The sequence below is a fragment of the Aspergillus brunneoviolaceus genome (genome assembly GCF_003184695.1).
Source record: "Aspergillus brunneoviolaceus CBS 621.78 unplaced genomic scaffold BO95scaffold_43, whole genome shotgun sequence".
In the NCBI taxonomy this organism is placed as follows: domain Eukaryota; kingdom Fungi; phylum Ascomycota; class Eurotiomycetes; order Eurotiales; family Aspergillaceae; genus Aspergillus; species Aspergillus brunneoviolaceus.
The window spans coordinates 75651-91796 of NW_020290773.1; the positions used below are offsets into that span (position 1 = coordinate 75651).

Genomic DNA, 16146 nt, shown 5'->3' on the forward strand with positions numbered 1-16146 from the left:
TAGTAGTAAAGATTTGGAGAGTACTCTACCTAAATACTGTACATTATTGTCCACCCTCAAACGCCTGTCTAAATACCTTACGCAGCCCCACCATATCAGTCATCGCACTCGGCATGAGAAACCCTTGCTCGGCATATCTCCTCGCCTCCTCCCCGGAGTCGCAATAGATCCCAGTAACCTTTCCGGCAGCCTGCGCGGCTTCATGAATGGTCTGGATAGCTTCCAAAAGCTCCGGATCCATCACCCCCTGTCCGCGCATAGGATGACCAATGTTGACCCCGAGATCAAAAGGCCCGATGAACAAGACATCGACCCCCGGTACAGCCGCAATGGCCTTCACATTTTCCAACGCAGCTTTAGTCTCGATCTGAACCGCAATGACCAGCGCGTCGTTGGCTTGCTGCAGGTATTCGAGGCCGGTCAGTTCGCGGACGGGGCCGCCGTGCGGGTGCTGTTCGACGAACTTCTCCACCGCAAGGAGACTTTCAAAGCCCCGATTGCCCTCCGGAGGGAACTTCGAGTGCTGCACGATCCTCCGGGCATCTTCGGCTGTTTCTAGCATGGGGACCAAAAGTCCGTGGGCGCCCGAGTCAAGGGCGCGTTTGATCGCCCAGGGTCGGCCCTCGACCACGCGCACAATCGGCGACACGCCACATGCGGCGGCGGCGGCCACAATCTCGTGCATCGTGTCATCGGAGATATTTCCATGTTCAAGGTCGATGAGGAGCCATTCGAGATTCGAGGATGACCGGCACATGACTCGTGTGAGGTTGGTGCCAGGGAGCATCTGCCAGCCCCCAAGCGAAGGGCGGCCGGCTTTGAGGGATTTCTGCAGGCGATTTGCTGCCTGCATCTTGTTCAGGTGTAGCGTATGAAGGTTACCTTTGTCAAGACAGTCTCACTTAACTATGAGGTACAGCCGATGAGATTGGACGGCTTTATATGGTGCTGCTTCATACAATCCCGGGATTGTATACAACATCTACTCCATTCACAGAGCCCTCGGTTGCATCGGATGACGCTCCCGAGCATCAGCATCTCACCGAGCGATCGGATTCTCACTCTTCCATAAGAAGTAATTTATAGGAGAGCTACAAGGAAGCCCCTCCCGATGCCTTCCGACGTGCATTCGATGAGCAGGCTTTTTCGGGTTCTCACGGTGTCCACTCTGAGGTAAATGGACAATTCATATTTAAAGTCTTCCTACCACTGTTGAACACCCATCGGATTGCGCTCACAAGACTGATTCACCCATCTACTCATACCCTCTTCAGACTCAACCATGCAGCCCAACGAATTGCGCGAAGTCGCGCTCGCCTTACGCGCCGCCCGCACTGAGAAAAAGCCCATATCCCCACCCACCCAAACATGGCCCTCGCTCGACGCCGACAGCGCGTTTGAAGTTCAGCGCATCACCGTCGACGAGGCCGTCAAGCAAGGCGACCGCCTCGTCGGACTGAAACTGGGCAACATTGCCAAGGTCATGCAAGACGCGTTCGGTCTGGACCAGCCCGACTATGGCTTCTTGCTGGCCAGCACCTTCATCTACGAGGGCACTCCAATCCCGCTCAAAGACTACATCGCCCCGTACGTCGAGCTGGAGCCTGCATTCGTTCTCAAGGCGCCGCTGAAGGGCCCCAACACCACCGTCGCGGATGTGATCAATGCCATCGACTACGCCCTCCCTGCCATCGAGATCATCGATTCGCGCGTCAAGGACTGGTCGATTGGGCTACCGGACACGCTGGCGGACAATGGATCGACGGGGGCGATTATCCTAGGAGGCACCCCGCGCCGCCTGACGGACCTCAATCTGCGGGATACCCGGGGTACACTACTCTTCAACGGCCGCGAGATCATGACGGGCAACACCAAGAATATTCTGGGGAATCCGATCTCCGCGGTGGCGTGGTTGGTGAATCGGCTGGCGGCGTACGAGGTCGGGCTGGAAGCGGGACAGGTGATTTTGCCCGGGAGCTGCTTGCAGGCGATGCCCATGAGAGAGACCGGGCGCTGGACGTGCACTTTTGACGGCTGGGGGACTGTCGAGTTTGACGTTGTCTAGGCTTGTGACCATTTCTGATGTTCATTTCCGTATGGTAGCTAGCAATTAAGTATGAGAAGTGACACAAACTTCGAAGCTGTGCGGTAGTACTTCTTGTAACATGTGAACCACGTTGGAAGTGGGAGGGGGATTCCTGCCCCGCCCCTTCACTAAATGAGTATCAGTGATCATTGCTCCACTTTTTACTTTGCCATAGGAAGTGAATGAAGTTCAGTATGGCTTTATTTTCGCCAGAGAGGAATCGGGAGCGTTTCCCGATCCCCGTCAGGGCTGGCTCTCATTCAAATTGCCTGTTCGGGTTAGGCCACTTCCCCGCAGGCATGTCTATTCCTTGTAACAACAAGTTGACTTACAGTAAGCACGCAGTAGTTTACTTGTTCTTGGGGAGATATTCCGAAGGGGCAGGAGAAAAATGAATGACAAGAAGGGATGTGATTGCTCGACGTGTCCTGCATGACGCGCGTCACCCATGCCTCTCCGTGACACCACTACTCACTTCTCTATCTTTCCTATAGTAACCAAATAAACGCTACATGTGCAAAGGAGAGACGGATGGAAAGAACTATTTAAATTTCAGACTATTGCAGTACGACTGAGAACAGAACTACTCATAGTGATCAACAAAACAGCTAGCTATTTCGAAAAGGACGAAGCTACTCGATGATCTCCTCGATCATCGACTCCAAGAACTGCTTCTGCTCAGTCAAAAAGGACTTCACATCAGCAGCATTAAACGGATGCTGAGCGATTTCGCGATCCCGTTCCTGCTTCAGTAGCGCTCGAACTCGTTCTTCAAGTACTTCAAGCCTGTATCGCGTGTATTGAGTGTAGAGCTCGGAGAGGTTGCTGATAGGCCGCACGCCTGTCAGCACGGTCTCATCGCGCACATGCGGCGACTTGGCACGGAATGAGGTGATCATCGTGATGCGTTCACGTCCTCCAACCGCCTTCAATGCTTGGTGTTCGATGTATCGTCCTTGCATGACCACGGCCGTGCCCTGGTGCAGCATTGTCAGTCCACAGCGAATACGCATCAGAGCTGCAAAAGAGGGAGCTTACCATGGCCGGACCCCGAACCTTCATGATATCCCCGGACGCAGTCTTCAGTGCAGTTTCGCCACCCGTCATCCCCGTGCAGTCAGAGAGCATCGTCACGCAGACGAAGGGGTAGCTATCACGGTGCCAGGCAAAGGCGGGGAGAGCGTCGTCGGTGGCAGGGAATGTAGACGCCACTGTCTGATTGTTGATCGAGATGTTGATAGCGGCAATCTCATAGTCCATGGCAGGAACGAGGTCAATTCCAGCCACCTCGGAGATTCGAGACAGAACCTCGGGGGATTTCCAGGCATCACAGATAAAGGGGGCTCGGCTGTTGATCTCATTAGGACGTGATCACCATCAGAAGTCCATCAATCACTTACGCAGGTCCCATGCCCCGGATAGTGTTCTTCACGAAGTCTGACGTGTACTGGCAGTCATCTAGGACCGATTGGCTGAAGATCTCGGCCCGCATCTGTCTGATAGCCTCTTCGGTAAAGAGCTGGAAAGGCGCCGTGACCGCATTGGGAGAGATTCCCTGGCCTTCGAGGCCAATCTCTCTCATGGTGTAGATTTTGCTGGGAGGCTGATAGTTCAAGTGCGTTTTGGGATCAAAGCTCTGCTTATCAGCCAGCTGGGCTCCATCGATGAGTGACTGCGGTAGCTTGTTGGTGGGTCTGGTGGCTCTTCTTGTAGTAGGCCCAACCACCATAGGCGGCGCCATCGGGGTCATCACTGCGGTCAGAGACATGCTGGAGTGTAGTGTGTTCGAAAAAAGAATGCTTGATGTTTCAGAAGTTGAATTCTTGATGAGGTCCAAACGATTGAGTACATTCGAAGATTATATAGAGACGATATTCTGATTGAACTCTCCGCGTATACAGGAGCTTATGTCTTGAATGAGGGCAAACTCCTAGAGTCCGAGGATCGGATGAAGCTCCCGAGAAGCCCTCGTCGAATCATACGAATCAGGTGCCCATTTCCTCATCCCGATGGCTTTTGCTCCCTCTAAGTTACCTCCCACTGCGGAGTCTCTCGGAAGGCCTGGTCGGGTTCTCATCGCGAGAGTTGAAAAGCTATTACGTGAGAGATACTGATGAAGGTCCGTTCGTATAAACAGCCCGGGACGATCATTTGTGTACGAAAACCCGGTACTCCCCCCATTCTTCGAGCACACTTTACTCTCCGCTCGCAAGGGCGCCACCCCCGGTTTGAGATCATGGATCAGAGATACTGCTCCAATCAGCATGACCCAAAGTCAGAAGCTAGGATCAATACCGAAGCACCCTTTGTCGCGGTCAAAATTCTCTACCTTGTCTCTTTCTCCCATCTTGTGTCCTTAAATAGATGGTACCCCACACCCCAGACGGGCCTTGTACCGTCAATACTCTATCGCAGCCCCTTTCATATCATTTCCTCTCTAATTTCCTCGCCACCACGATGACTAAAGATAAAGCTAGCTCTGATGACATCCAGGGCACCACGCCTGATTCCGGTCCCGATAGTCAGGATGTCATGAAAGCCGAGCTCGTCGATCCAAACCCCCCAAACCAGCTTCAACGCCGCCTCGACAACCGCCAGATTCAGATCATGGCAGTGGGGGGCTCAATCGGAACTGCTTTATTCATCAGTATCGGCGGAGGACTGGCCAAAAGCGGACCACTCAGCCTACTGCTTGGCTACGGCATTTACTCTATTATTTTGGCCTGTGCTACCAACGGTCTGGCTGAGATGACTACGCTGGCTCCCATCCCCGGCGGGTTCATCCGCATGTCGGGCAAATGGGTGGACGATGCCTTTGGCTTCATGGCCGGATGGAACTTCTTTCTCTACGAGGCGATCTCGATTCCGTTCGAAATCACTGCTCTCAACATGTTGTTGAAGTTCTGGACCGATGCCATTCCCACGGCAGCAGTGTGCTGTGCATGTATTGTCGCTTATTCGTGAGTCTCTCGATGCAACTTAGGCTGTCGATTACCATGAGAAGAAAAACCATGGACTAACGATTCCCCAAAGTCTGCTTAGCATCTTTGCAGTCAAAATATACGGGGAAGCCGAGTTTTGGGGATCAAGTGGCAAAGCCGTGCTGATCACCCTCTTATTCTTTTTCACCTTCGTCACCATGGTCGGTGGCAACCCTCAGCATGATTCTTATGGCTTTCGTCACTGGAAGAATCCAGGGCCCATGGCCGAGTACCTCCACACCGGATCACTGGGTCGCTTTGAAGGTGTGCTTTCCGCCATCTGGATCGCAAGTTTCACGATTGCTGGTCCGGAGTATGTCAATCTTCTGGCCGCCGAGGCGAAACGCCCGCGAGTGTACATCAAGCACGCTTACCGGGTAGTCTACTGGCGGTTCATCCTCTTTTATCTCATGGCCGCCTTGTGCGTGGGAATCCTCGTCGCCTACAACGACCCAGCTCTAGTAGCCATCTTTCTCGACAACACCGATAGCGGCGCTGGAGGATCGTCTCCATTCATCGTGGCGATGCACAACATGCAGATTCCGGCCCTGCCACATCTGATCAACGCCCTGCTGCTGACGACGATCTTCTCGGCCGGCAATACGTACATGTACTGCGCAAGTCGCAGTCTGTACGGGCTGGCTCTGGACGGGCGAGCTCCCGCCATTCTGGCCAAGTGCACCAAGAACGGCGTGCCACTGTACTGTGTGCTGGTCGTCATCTGTTTCCCCCTGCTTTCCCTCCTTCAACTGGGCGATGGATCCGCGCAGGCCCTGACCTGGCTGACTAATCTGATTACAGCCGGGGGGATCATCAACTACATCGTCATCTGCGTGACCTACCTTTGCTTCTACCGTGCCTGCAAGGCTCAGGGGGTGGACCGCAAGACCTTCCCTTATTTTGGCCGCTTCCAACCCTACACCGCTTGGGTCGGGCTCGTCGGGGAGTGTCTGATTGTGGTTTTCTACGGCTACGCCAGTTTCACTCCCTGGAACGTTTCGGACTTCTTCACTCATTACACGATGGTCATTGTGGCTGTTGTGCTGTTTTCCTATTGGAAGCTTGTCAAACGTACCCGGATGGTCGATCCCAAAGATGTCGATCTGGTCTGGGAAATCCCGCTTGTTGATGCGTACGAGGCCAGCCTGACGTCGCCTCCAGCCGGATTCTTCGCGGAATTACTGCAACTGATTGGCTGGAGGAAAGGACAGGTTACGGGTGATGTGGACAGTCGGATATGAGTGGGCTTGCGGTCTCTTGGCAAATGGAGAGTCACTCACAGATCAGTACTGATATAGCTGGAATGAGATACTCAGGATCCAGCAACCAATAACAGAGTCTTTTACTAATCCAATGCATGGTTGTGCAGAAGTACTTATCTAAGTAGTCTCGGATGAGTCTCCCGAGAGGCAATAATGCAGAACCAGTAGCAGTGCCGCTCCCAGCAACACTAGCGGAATTGGTTGAATCTCGTACCGTATCTGTCAAACTCGTTCTCGGTGAGAGATATGCACTAACTGACTTTGGAATCCTGGGCGACCTAAAATGCGGGGTAAAGAAGTGCAAGGTAGTGATCTGCTCGCATGCCACTTCTTATCGCTCCCGATCAACAAACCCGAATTGCCGACCAGCCGGCTCTTTTCCACCTCAGCTGGCAGGAATCGAGTCCAAGAAGTCAACGTGTTCTTTGACTCTTCATGTCTGCAATACCTCTAGACCTTTGTGGAAGTGAGAATATGCAAGCGTCAGCCCGTAAAGCCCGAAGAACTGCAAACGCGTCAGTCTATCCCCCAAATCGTTGATCGTGTTCTAATTTGCCGGCTAGATGCGTCGCATGTCGTCAGAGCAAGATAAAATGCTCAGGTGAACAGCCCTGCATTAATTGCCAGAGGCGCTCGGTGCGATGTGAGTTTGCGGAGGGCGTCAACCGGGTCGTGGTCTCGGAGAGGTTCGTCCATTGTGGCCAGAGGTCGTTCGTGCTCCCAGATGGTAACAGAAGCCCTGCACCAGATATCTGCGACGCTTGGAGGCGCAGGTTCGTAGCCAGAAGGCGCTGGCCACCATGAAGAATCCGATCATGTCTCCTTCGGACACACCTCCGGAGGCTAGAGACAGCTGTCCGACTGAAGCTGCATTGTCAACCTCCGGTTCCGCACCCTCGCGAGAAACGTCGCCGGCGAGCCAACAGCGAAGCACCTGGACAAGTCCCTTCGCTCTCCCGTCGACGACCATCAAGAACACAAAGGATAACAAACGAACGTGGAGTATGTGCCTATCTGCATGTTCGGGTGTCTCATCTAACTATGGTCCTAGTCTGGCTGGCACCGTCGTCCATGTGGTCATTCACCACCCGCCTCACCATCCTGATGACAGAGAAGCTGCATCGTCAATATCCCCACAACGCCCCGACCTTGCGAGCCAAAGAGATTTATCCCCTCCGCTGGGAGGTCCTTCCAGCCAGCAGACCTCCGGACATAGCCGACCTGCCGTCTCTCGATTACTCGCTGTACCTATTCAACACGGTGAAGTTCCATTTAGGACAGTTGCGCTTCTTCAGCGAAGAGCAATTCGTCGAGCGTCTGCAGGAATTCTACCACGGTAACCCCGTCGCAGTAGCCACAGAATACCGCCTTTGGTTCATTCAGCTCCTCCTGGTCTTATCGTTTGGAACAGCTCTGCTGTGTCGGTCGAAAAGCCCGGATCAGCCCCCGGGCTCACGGTTCTTCGCCCGCGCCATGTCTTTGATGCCTGACCATGCGTCTCTGTGGAAGGATAGCTTGTTGGCGATAGAGGTACTGGCCCTGGCCAGTCTGTACCTGTATTCGATCGACCAAAGGGAATCCGCCCATATATACGTAAGTGTACCGGTGGCCCAGACCTTCCTTCGATGCGCACGGGTAGGATTTGTACTGAGTAAGTCGAATGCTGCAGCTCGGGCAAGCGATCCGAATCGCACAATACGAAGGCATGCACACCCAGCTCTCCGAGGAGCAGCTGGGGTCCAAGACCGTGGCCCGATGTCGTAGTCTCTGGTGGACGTTGTACATCATGGACCGGCACTTCTCCTACTCGGTCGGACTGCCGATGACCACCCAGGATCGGGATATCAGCACGCCAATCGATCCTCCAGAGCACTGCTCCCAGCAGGATCTTGCTCTGAGCCTCCACGCGAAGCTGTCCCGACTGCTGTCGTATATTCTGAGCAGTGAGTTCGTTCCCCTAGCACCCGACGAACGGTGCCCTAACCGGGTTCGAAGCGGTATACAATGCGGAAAGAACACAGTTGCACGTCTTTCTGGACACCACGAAATCGATCCTCCAGACCCTGGCGGGATACGCCCAGGAAATGGAGGAGATCATCCAGATCCGACTGCGCAACTCGCTGGACACGATGCCCCGAGGCACGCAGCACATCACCCTATTATATCACCAGGTTCGCCAGCCCCATCGCTCCCAACACCTGACCCCCTCAACCCCACCCCTTGGAAACGCATTCCACTCACTCATACAAACCACCAACCCAGTGCGTAATCGTAGCCACCCGGCCCCTCCTCCTCTCCTCCCTGATCGACCGCCTCGAAACCCTCACCCACGACAGCCTCGACACCAACGACTTCCTCGCCCTCACCAAGCCCCTCCTGTGCATCGGCATCAAATCCGCCGTCAAAACCATCGAGATCCTTTCCGGCACCGACAGTCTTCTCGGTGGGTGTACCTTTGCCTTCCCCCCCCCCCCGTTCCCCTTCCCAAACAGACGAAAAAGAAAAAGAAAAAGAAAAAGAAAAAAAAACAGCCACAACCTAACTAAACAACCTCGCAACATAAAGAAGTATTCCTCCTCTACGACCTCGAATTCACCTACGACGCCGCCATTCACCTCGCCCTGGCCGGCACCCTGTTCCCGGAACTCTTCGACACTCCCCCAACACCAGATAGTCCCAGTCCCAGTCCCAATCCCAGCCACCAAGCGCACTCCATCCTTGACGCAATGATTCACCACGGCAACCGCATCGCGCTCGCCCGGAAGGAAGGGCTGATGCACCTCGAGCGGCTGCTGGACGAGGTGGCGGTGTCGGTGGCGGGCCGGGGTCGTCGCCCCGACCGCCCCGGCCGCCCTTCCTCTTCCTCGTGGCATACGCATACACCGGCGAGTCTGCAGGTACCGGCGGGGGTTATGCAAGGGGGTGAGGCTGGGCACTCTGTCGCCGCTGGCGGCGGGCTGGTGGGGTACGGCGATGGGGTGGTCCGGGAGGAGGAGTTGGGTGGTCCGTCGTTCATGGCGGTGGAGGATCCGCAGCTGGCGAATGTGGAGTTTTTGGAGCAGATTGGGATCTCGTCTGCGGAGTTCTTGTCTATTGTGGCGCAGATAGGGCCGGTGGATGGGGTGGACGGGGTGGAGGGTGGGTTTGGGGAGTGAGTGAGGGGCTGTTCCTGTTTACTGAGATGGGCAAGGGTGAAGGGTGTTGTGTGTATGCTGTTACGGGGTGAGCGTGAGCGATTGGGAGATTTGGCTGACTACGCGGGGATATCGACATATCGGGTGTTATTCATGGTGGCAATTTAACACTTAAAGGAAAAGCCCGGAGATGGAGAACTTGAAGACTTAATATGCCTGTATGTGAATATTTCTCCTCCTGGTGGCCAAGCTCACGCAACTATTTCAGTAGAGCTCTAGAACTGCATCCAGCGGCATTCCTTCACCAGAGAGCAGCCCGCTCCGACGTTTCTTCCCCCCTTAATCTTTTGCGCGCAGATCTTACGAACAGACTACAAGACCTGGACAACGTCGTCGGAATGTCCTGCCGTCGCGATCAGCGGGGGCGGGCGTTCGATCTTCTGCCGGAAGATGTATCGCTTGATGAACCACGGCAGCCACACCGTCAATTCGTAGTTGATGAATTTCTTCGTTGGGACGGAGAAGACCTCTGTCACAGAGGCATTAGCAACCGTTACTGTGCAAGTGTATGAGAATGACCGCGAGGAACTTACGATCGATCTCCTCCAGGGTGAGCTGCTTGGTCTCGCGCACGAAGCAGAAGATCATGAACCAGGCGATCAGGTTCAGACCAGCGTAGAATCCGACTAGAGGAAGTGATGACAGTTAGGGCATGTCCTCGCGTTGAGTTAATCGAGTTTTCTTTCACTTACAGGCACCGGTGGGAGTCATGACGGTCTTCATCCGAGGGAAGGTCAAACTGAGGATACCAGCTGGGTGACTGTTAGCTGCAAGGGCTGATTGATTCTGGTTATACGAAGAATAGAAGGGCTTACCGAAGGTGTTATTGATGCACACAGCCCAGGCCATGCCTTGCTCACGCTGGATGGTCGGGAACACCTCGGCCGAGTACTGGAACGCCACCGGCCCTTCCCCCAGGGAGTAGCAGATGGTGAAGAGGTAGACGAACCTTCGCTGTGGTCAGTCACACTGGATGCTATCCAAGGTGGGCTGGGGAACGTACAGAGCAACGGGGCCAATCTGCGCACCCTTGCTACCCGTGTCTTTCAGCAGGGAGAGACCGGCTGCTAGGAGAAAGATGCACATGAGGGGGAAAGTCTAGATGGAGCGTTAGTTGGCGGTCTCTTATCATCACTCAGACCTTAGACAGAGACAGAAACAGAATTCCACTCACAATCAGGGTCAGAGTCCGGCGTCCTTTGGTATCAATCAGGAACACGGTCGGGATGGTGAAGACGACCTGGATCGCGCCGTAGCCCAGCGAGGCGTACAACGCCTGGGTCGCGCTATATCCGGCGTTCTCGAAAATGGTCGAGCTGTAGAACGAGATAACTACGGAGTGTCAGACATCAGTCTACCTGGTATTGAGCAAGTCTCGGACCAACTTACTGTTGATGCCGCACATCTGCTGGGCGATCATGACGGTGGAGGCGCCGTAGTTGGCCCGGCGGATGCGAGGCACGGCAAAGCAATCCCACATGCGAGAAAAGTAGCCCGCGCCCCGCGCTTCCCGGAGTTCCTCCTCGTAGATCACATACGAGTAGTAGTAGTCTCGGGCGGCGATGATGGGGTGGGCGCGCAGACGCAGCATGGACTTGAACCCTTGGGCGTACCGACCGTGCTTCATCAGCCAGCGAGGGGATTCCGGGCAGAAGAAGATCCCCATCCCTAGGATGAAGGAGGGAATGAATGCGGATCCGAGTTGCAGGCGCCATGCGATGCGACCGGTGTCTTTGACAATGACATTGGCGGCGAAGCCCAAGAAGATACCTTGATCGACGAGGTCAGTATTGTATACGAGTGGTAACCAGATCCGGTGGATGAGGAGAGAGTGGCGCACCTGCGACAACCCACAACTGCCAGAACATGACCAGAGCACCTCGAATGCGCGCAGGCGCCATCTCCGCCGAGTAGATCGGGACGGTCGCGTTCTTGGCTCCAATCCCAATACCCATCACGAATCGAGCAGCGAACAATCCCTGCCACGACTTGGCGAATGCAGATCCGATTGGGGTGGCGGTCAGACAGCACGCAGTGACAAAGATCTCGCCTCTTCGGCCCAGGTAGTGGTTGAGCGGATCGACAATGAAGGCGCCACTGTAAAGATCACAAAGATCACAAATCAGCCCTGCGAAGCAGCGAAAAAAAAAAAAGCAATGTTGGGGACTCTCGACACTCACATCATCCCAGCCGTCAAGAAAATGATGGCGTTGACCAGTCCCACAATCCATTCATCTTTGCCATCCCCAGCGATGCCAAACTCCTGGGGGAAAGAGAGGTTCGCCCCGTTGGACCCGGTCTGATCCCAACCTTGTGTCGCAGCGCCAATCGCACACAGAGCAATCGAGTACCAGAGCATGAACGGGCCATGCCATTTGTGATCTCTCTCGTAGACGAGCGCAGCGCGTTCCTGGTCGTCGAGTTCCGGGATCGACTCGAACCGCTGAGGGTCCCGCGCGACCAGGGCAGCACGACCAAGGAGATCGGCGTGCTCGGACATGTCGTGGGAGTCGGCGAACGCGCGAGCGTCGAGAACAACCTGCTCTGGAGATTTGCGCTTCCAGCGAGATGAACAGTCAGTGTCTCCGAAGTCACAAGTTCAACACGTGCGATGCTCACCGTCAGGGGGTTCTCGATCAGATTGAGGGCTGGCCCGCGAGCCGCGTGAGGCAGCTCGGGCTTGGTGATCGGGACCACATTCTCATTGTGAGAGATCACGTCCGCAGACGTCTTTTCGTTCATGGTGGATGGTTCAGTCTGAGGCGGATGAGAGGGAAGTTGGTCTGGGGAAGATCTCTGCTGACGAAAACCTCATGGGGATTTAAGAAGAAACTAAAGGGGGGGTTAAAAAAAAAAGAGTGGCTCATTCACCGCATATAGGCAAATTCATTCACCCTACCTCCCCGTGGGGTAATTACAGTACTCCGTACTGTATGGACATACAAAGGGCATGGGGACACGGTCTCGTAGCATTGTCAGCACTAGCAACGAGACCGATCATACGAGCGTATGCCCGTCTGACACCCAGTTAGGGCTTGGCTGGCTGCAGGATTGGGCGGCTGGTGGCTTTTGCCGCAAACCCCACTTCCGGCGCTCAAAGCGCCTGGGCTCCTGCTTCCTCTGCTCTTCTCCGCAACCTCCACATTCCACAAACGCACACACAGACCAGATACTCCAGAAATCGGACATACCCCGGATCCCCAGATCTCTGGTGGTCGCTGGAACGTGGTCGACCACGATAGTACCACAAAGCCTCCCAAGGTTTCCAGGGTAGAACCACCGCGCCTGATTGGCGGCTCAAAAGACAAGGTTTCTGGCTTTCTGTTACAAAGCCGGAGATGGATAGCGTAATCCCACCTCAATAGACAAACGACCTACAATCAGGTATAATGATGTATGTGGCTGACATGAGAAAGGCTGTCCTGACCAATTTCCCAATTTCCTCCCCTTAGCCTCGAAAAGCCGATAGGTTTTCCGTTGAGGATTGTGCCGTGTCCGGGAAGCTTTTCTTGCTCGCTGTCCTTCCGTCCCTCCGGTCTGGCGGCGGTTTTCGCCGTTTCGGTCTTGCCGTGACCCCACTGACTAATAATTGGAAGGTGACATGTATAAGTTACATCCGGGGTCACCAACTAGAATCCTGGGAGATTTTCGGCAGCGAATCATAACCGGGATTCGACACTAGCCTCTTGACTTTGGCTGCCCTTTCGCTGCGCTTTGCCGGGTTGCTGCTAAGTGATCCTGGTTATTGCCTCAATCCGGGAGCGGATGAGCACAATCCCGGTCTAGGATGGCAAACATGATTGCTGACGGACAGCCTGGATTTCAATCGTACCCGAATCGCTCCCCGAGACTTCTCGCCGCTCAGGTCACAGGTGCAGTAGACTATAACTTGACTTGACCATCGGCGCGTCCAAGTCGTCGCCAGTCCGCACGGTGCGGTGGTGAACGCGATCGTCACATGACCGTTGGATATGGGCCCAAGCTTTTTTTATGGTGTACTGTACACTTCTTTAGCCCTAAACTTTTCTCGAGTAGAGTTACTGTACACTTCTTTAGCCCTAAACTTTTCTCGAGTAGAGTTTCCAAGACCTCAGGGTTCTCTCAACTTCCATACGATTCTCTTTTCCCAACACAAACAGCAAAACTGGGAAGTTTGCAGACGGGCTGGGGTTTGGCAGCAAATGCGGGGTGAGAGGGCCATTTGTTGCCGATCTTAGCTTCTCAAGGCGCAGCGTCGCTGCGTCAGCACATGGGCGCCGGTCCCGTGACCGACTAACTAACTCAATTTTTCACTAGTCTCACTACTAGTTGTGTAGCTCTCTTGGGAGGCCGGGGAGGCAAAGGTGTGGCGGTGGGTAAGAAGCTGGACCGCAAGCCTTAATTTGACGGCCCAAGTTGCACGGTCGGGTAAGTGAGCGGGCACCATTTTACGCAGACCTGTAGCAGCTAAATCATACAGTAGGTTACTTACTACAGGTGGTCTAATAACACTGAATTTGGTTTAGCGTCGATTGGCGACCTGCTTCCATAAAGTTCCTCGAGGGCCATTGCCGCTTGATCTCTTCCTGCAAGACATTATTGCCATTGATCTAGATCACCGAGCTCATGGCTACGAGCCGTGAACATTCGACTGATGACCTGTCAAAGGATTGTTGGTAGTACCTAGGGAGCGTTGCTCTACGTGTTAGACAAGGCTAACGTTAGTGATTGGCCATTCACTCCGAAATGACAAGGCCTTGTTTGCATAAGAAAGACAAGATATAAAAAAGAGAAAAAAGGATAAAAAAAAAAGTGAGAGTTCTTCCTCGTCGAGGTCTCTTCTCAAAGAACGCAAACCCACTGTATCTTCACGGTCGAAGCTCTCGTGCATCTTCTCTCGCTACCTTCAAACTAACGGTACCAACAATGAACCCAACTCGTGTTCTGTACGAGCCTATTGAAGATTTAGAAAGAATGGAATACTATCAGCCCGGTGGCTATCACCCAGTAACAATCGGGATCGTCTCCACGGTCGCTATCGGGTCATCCATAAGCTTGGGCATGGGACATACTCGACGATTTGGCTGGCCCGAGATGAGCGATCTCGCATATACGTTGCGGTGAAAGTCTGTACGGCAGATTCGAAACCGCCCGAAATTGACGTCATATTGGAACTCTCGAAACCTCCCTTGTTGTCAGACATAGGCAGAACTCTGATCCCCTCAATCTTGAATAAGTTCAACATTCAAGACCCAAATGGCGAACACATCTGTTTGGTGACTAAGCCGGCCAGGATGAGTCTTTCTGACGCAAAGAACGGATCTTGGATCAACATTTGCCAGCTTGAAGTGGCCCGAGTCTTAGCGGCGCAGCTTGCGATTGCTATCCATTATATTCATTCACGGGACTTCGTCCATGGAGATCTTCGTCGCGGAAACATCCTACTTCAACTGCGTCGTGACTTTGATCAGCTTTCCACAAAACGGCTATACGAGCAGTATGGGGGGCCGCTACTTGAACCAGTCAATCGTCTAGACGGCCAAACGCTCCCACCAGGCGTCCCACAATACGGCGTGTTACTTATCTGGCTTGGGGAAGCAAGTGAGAATATCACACTTCCTGAAGCCAGGATTATCGTTTCAGACTTTGGTGAGGCATCCTCTCCGGCGCGAGAAATGAAATCCGAGTCTCATACTCCTCTTTCGATCCGCCCTCCGGAGGCTCGGTTTGAGCCCACTAAACCTCTCACTTTTTCATCCGATATCTGGACTCTTGCCTGCACCATCTGGGACATCATTGCCCAAAAACCCCTTTTCGAAGGCTTTCTTACCAAGGAAGACGATAGACTTGCCAGCAGATTGATGCACTTGGCCTGTTGGCGACTGAATGGTGGGGAAAGTGGGGAGCTCGTCAAGACCACTTCACCGAGCATGGAGAGCCGATCAACCCATCCCGTTCCCCACGTCGGACACTGGAGGATCGCTTTGAATCGAACGTGCAGCGACCACGGATCAAAGAGGGTATGTCACCCTTTGACTCGAGTGAACGAGGTACACTTTCCTCGATGTTGCGCTCGATGCTTCCTTTTCGGCCGGAGGATCGTCCTTCTGCTCGACAGGTTCTGGAGTCGGAGTGGATGGTAAAATGGGCTCTGCCTGAGTACGAAAAGATACGCAGCACTCATAAGAAGAGTTTGCGGGCCTAAATGATGTTTTTTCTCGCCTGCATTCCATCTCGTGTTCTCGTGTTCAACCATCCTCGGCACACTGATGCTCTGTTTTCCACATTCGGCATCAATGAATACACGAAGAATCGAACTAGGCCGTCGGGTTCGAGCTCTTTTGGTCCGTCACTCGGAACGTCTGAGTCCAGAATTGGCACATTGTGGGAGAATTTGCGTTTCACTGATCCCGCGTCAGGGAAAGCTACCTACCTACCTTGTGGCTATCATTCGCGTTACTGCTACATTTCCGACTGTGTGCCATAGCCGGTGTCATATTCCGATCCGAACACCGCAAACAAACCAACAGGTAACTTACTCAGTAGGTACGGTGATTAGGTAACCTAGTCGCTGCTTAGCTTCCCCGCTTTCGAATATCCACTACAGTTTACCCTACCTGGTACTAACTAATATTCATGCCCAT

The 16146-nt window shown here is 53.9% G+C and overlaps 7 protein-coding genes across 7 annotated transcripts; 4 read left to right on the top strand and 3 right to left on the bottom strand.

Moving 5' to 3' along the window:
• Nucleotides 1-43: 43 nt before the first annotated feature.
• On the bottom strand, nt 44-853 carry BO95DRAFT_365706 (HpcH/HpaI aldolase family protein; the record flags this gene model as incomplete). The annotated part of the gene is made up of 1 exon (XM_025582710.1): nt 44-853. One exon carries the CDS (start codon nt 851-853, stop codon nt 44-46), a length of 810 nt encoding a protein of 269 aa, XP_025441075.1.
• A 429-nt stretch (nt 854-1282) lies between these two features.
• On the top strand, nt 1283-2171 carry BO95DRAFT_499112 (2-keto-4-pentenoate hydratase; the record flags this gene model as incomplete). The annotated part of the gene is made up of 1 exon (XM_025590938.1): nt 1283-2171. The coding sequence occupies one exon, from the start codon at nt 1283-1285 to the stop codon at nt 2063-2065; it is 783 nt and encodes a 260-aa protein (XP_025441076.1). The 3' UTR covers nt 2066-2171.
• A 547-nt stretch (nt 2172-2718) lies between these two features.
• BO95DRAFT_365680 (uncharacterized protein) lies at nt 2719-3854 on the bottom strand (the record flags this gene model as incomplete). The annotated part of the gene is made up of 3 exons (XM_025582707.1): nt 2719-3063; nt 3125-3434; nt 3487-3854. 3 exons carry the CDS (start codon nt 3852-3854, stop codon nt 2719-2721), a joined length of 1023 nt encoding a protein of 340 aa, XP_025441077.1.
• Nucleotides 3855-4543: 689 nt separating this feature from the next.
• On the top strand, nt 4544-6336 carry BO95DRAFT_499118 (uncharacterized protein; the record flags this gene model as incomplete). The annotated part of the gene is made up of 2 exons (XM_025590939.1): nt 4544-5046; nt 5120-6336. The coding sequence occupies 2 exons, from the start codon at nt 4544-4546 to the stop codon at nt 6306-6308; spliced, it is 1692 nt and encodes a 563-aa protein (XP_025441078.1). The 3' UTR covers nt 6309-6336.
• A 467-nt stretch (nt 6337-6803) lies between these two features.
• Nucleotides 6804-9484, top strand: BO95DRAFT_416071 (Zn(II)2Cys6 transcription factor; the record flags this gene model as incomplete). The annotated part of the gene is made up of 9 exons (XM_025584375.1): nt 6804-6844; nt 6893-7102; nt 7249-7331; nt 7381-7922; nt 7999-8272; nt 8325-8500; nt 8592-8772; nt 8895-9238; nt 9323-9484. The coding sequence occupies 9 exons, from the start codon at nt 6804-6806 to the stop codon at nt 9482-9484; spliced, it is 2013 nt and encodes a 670-aa protein (XP_025441079.1).
• Nucleotides 9485-9801: 317 nt separating this feature from the next.
• Nucleotides 9802-12418, bottom strand: BO95DRAFT_443985 (putative facilitated glucose transporter). The gene is made up of 10 exons (XM_025586780.1): nt 12143-12418; nt 11704-12080; nt 11364-11620; nt 10913-11293; nt 10698-10855; nt 10527-10621; nt 10339-10472; nt 10216-10275; nt 10057-10149; nt 9802-9992 (listed from the first exon to the last, which is right to left on the bottom strand). The coding sequence occupies exons 1-10, from the start codon at nt 12263-12265 to the stop codon at nt 9835-9837; spliced, it is 1836 nt and encodes a 611-aa protein (XP_025441080.1). The 5' UTR covers nt 12266-12418; the 3' UTR covers nt 9802-9834.
• A 1567-nt stretch (nt 12419-13985) lies between these two features.
• Nucleotides 13986-15707, top strand: BO95DRAFT_474350 (protein kinase; the record flags this gene model as incomplete). Its single annotated transcript, XM_025589793.1, has 3 exons — nt 13986-14509; nt 14557-15376; nt 15409-15707. Exons 1-3 carry the CDS (start codon nt 14429-14431, stop codon nt 15705-15707), a joined length of 1200 nt encoding a protein of 399 aa, XP_025441081.1. The 5' UTR covers nt 13986-14428.
• Nucleotides 15708-16146: the final 439 nt, after the last annotated feature.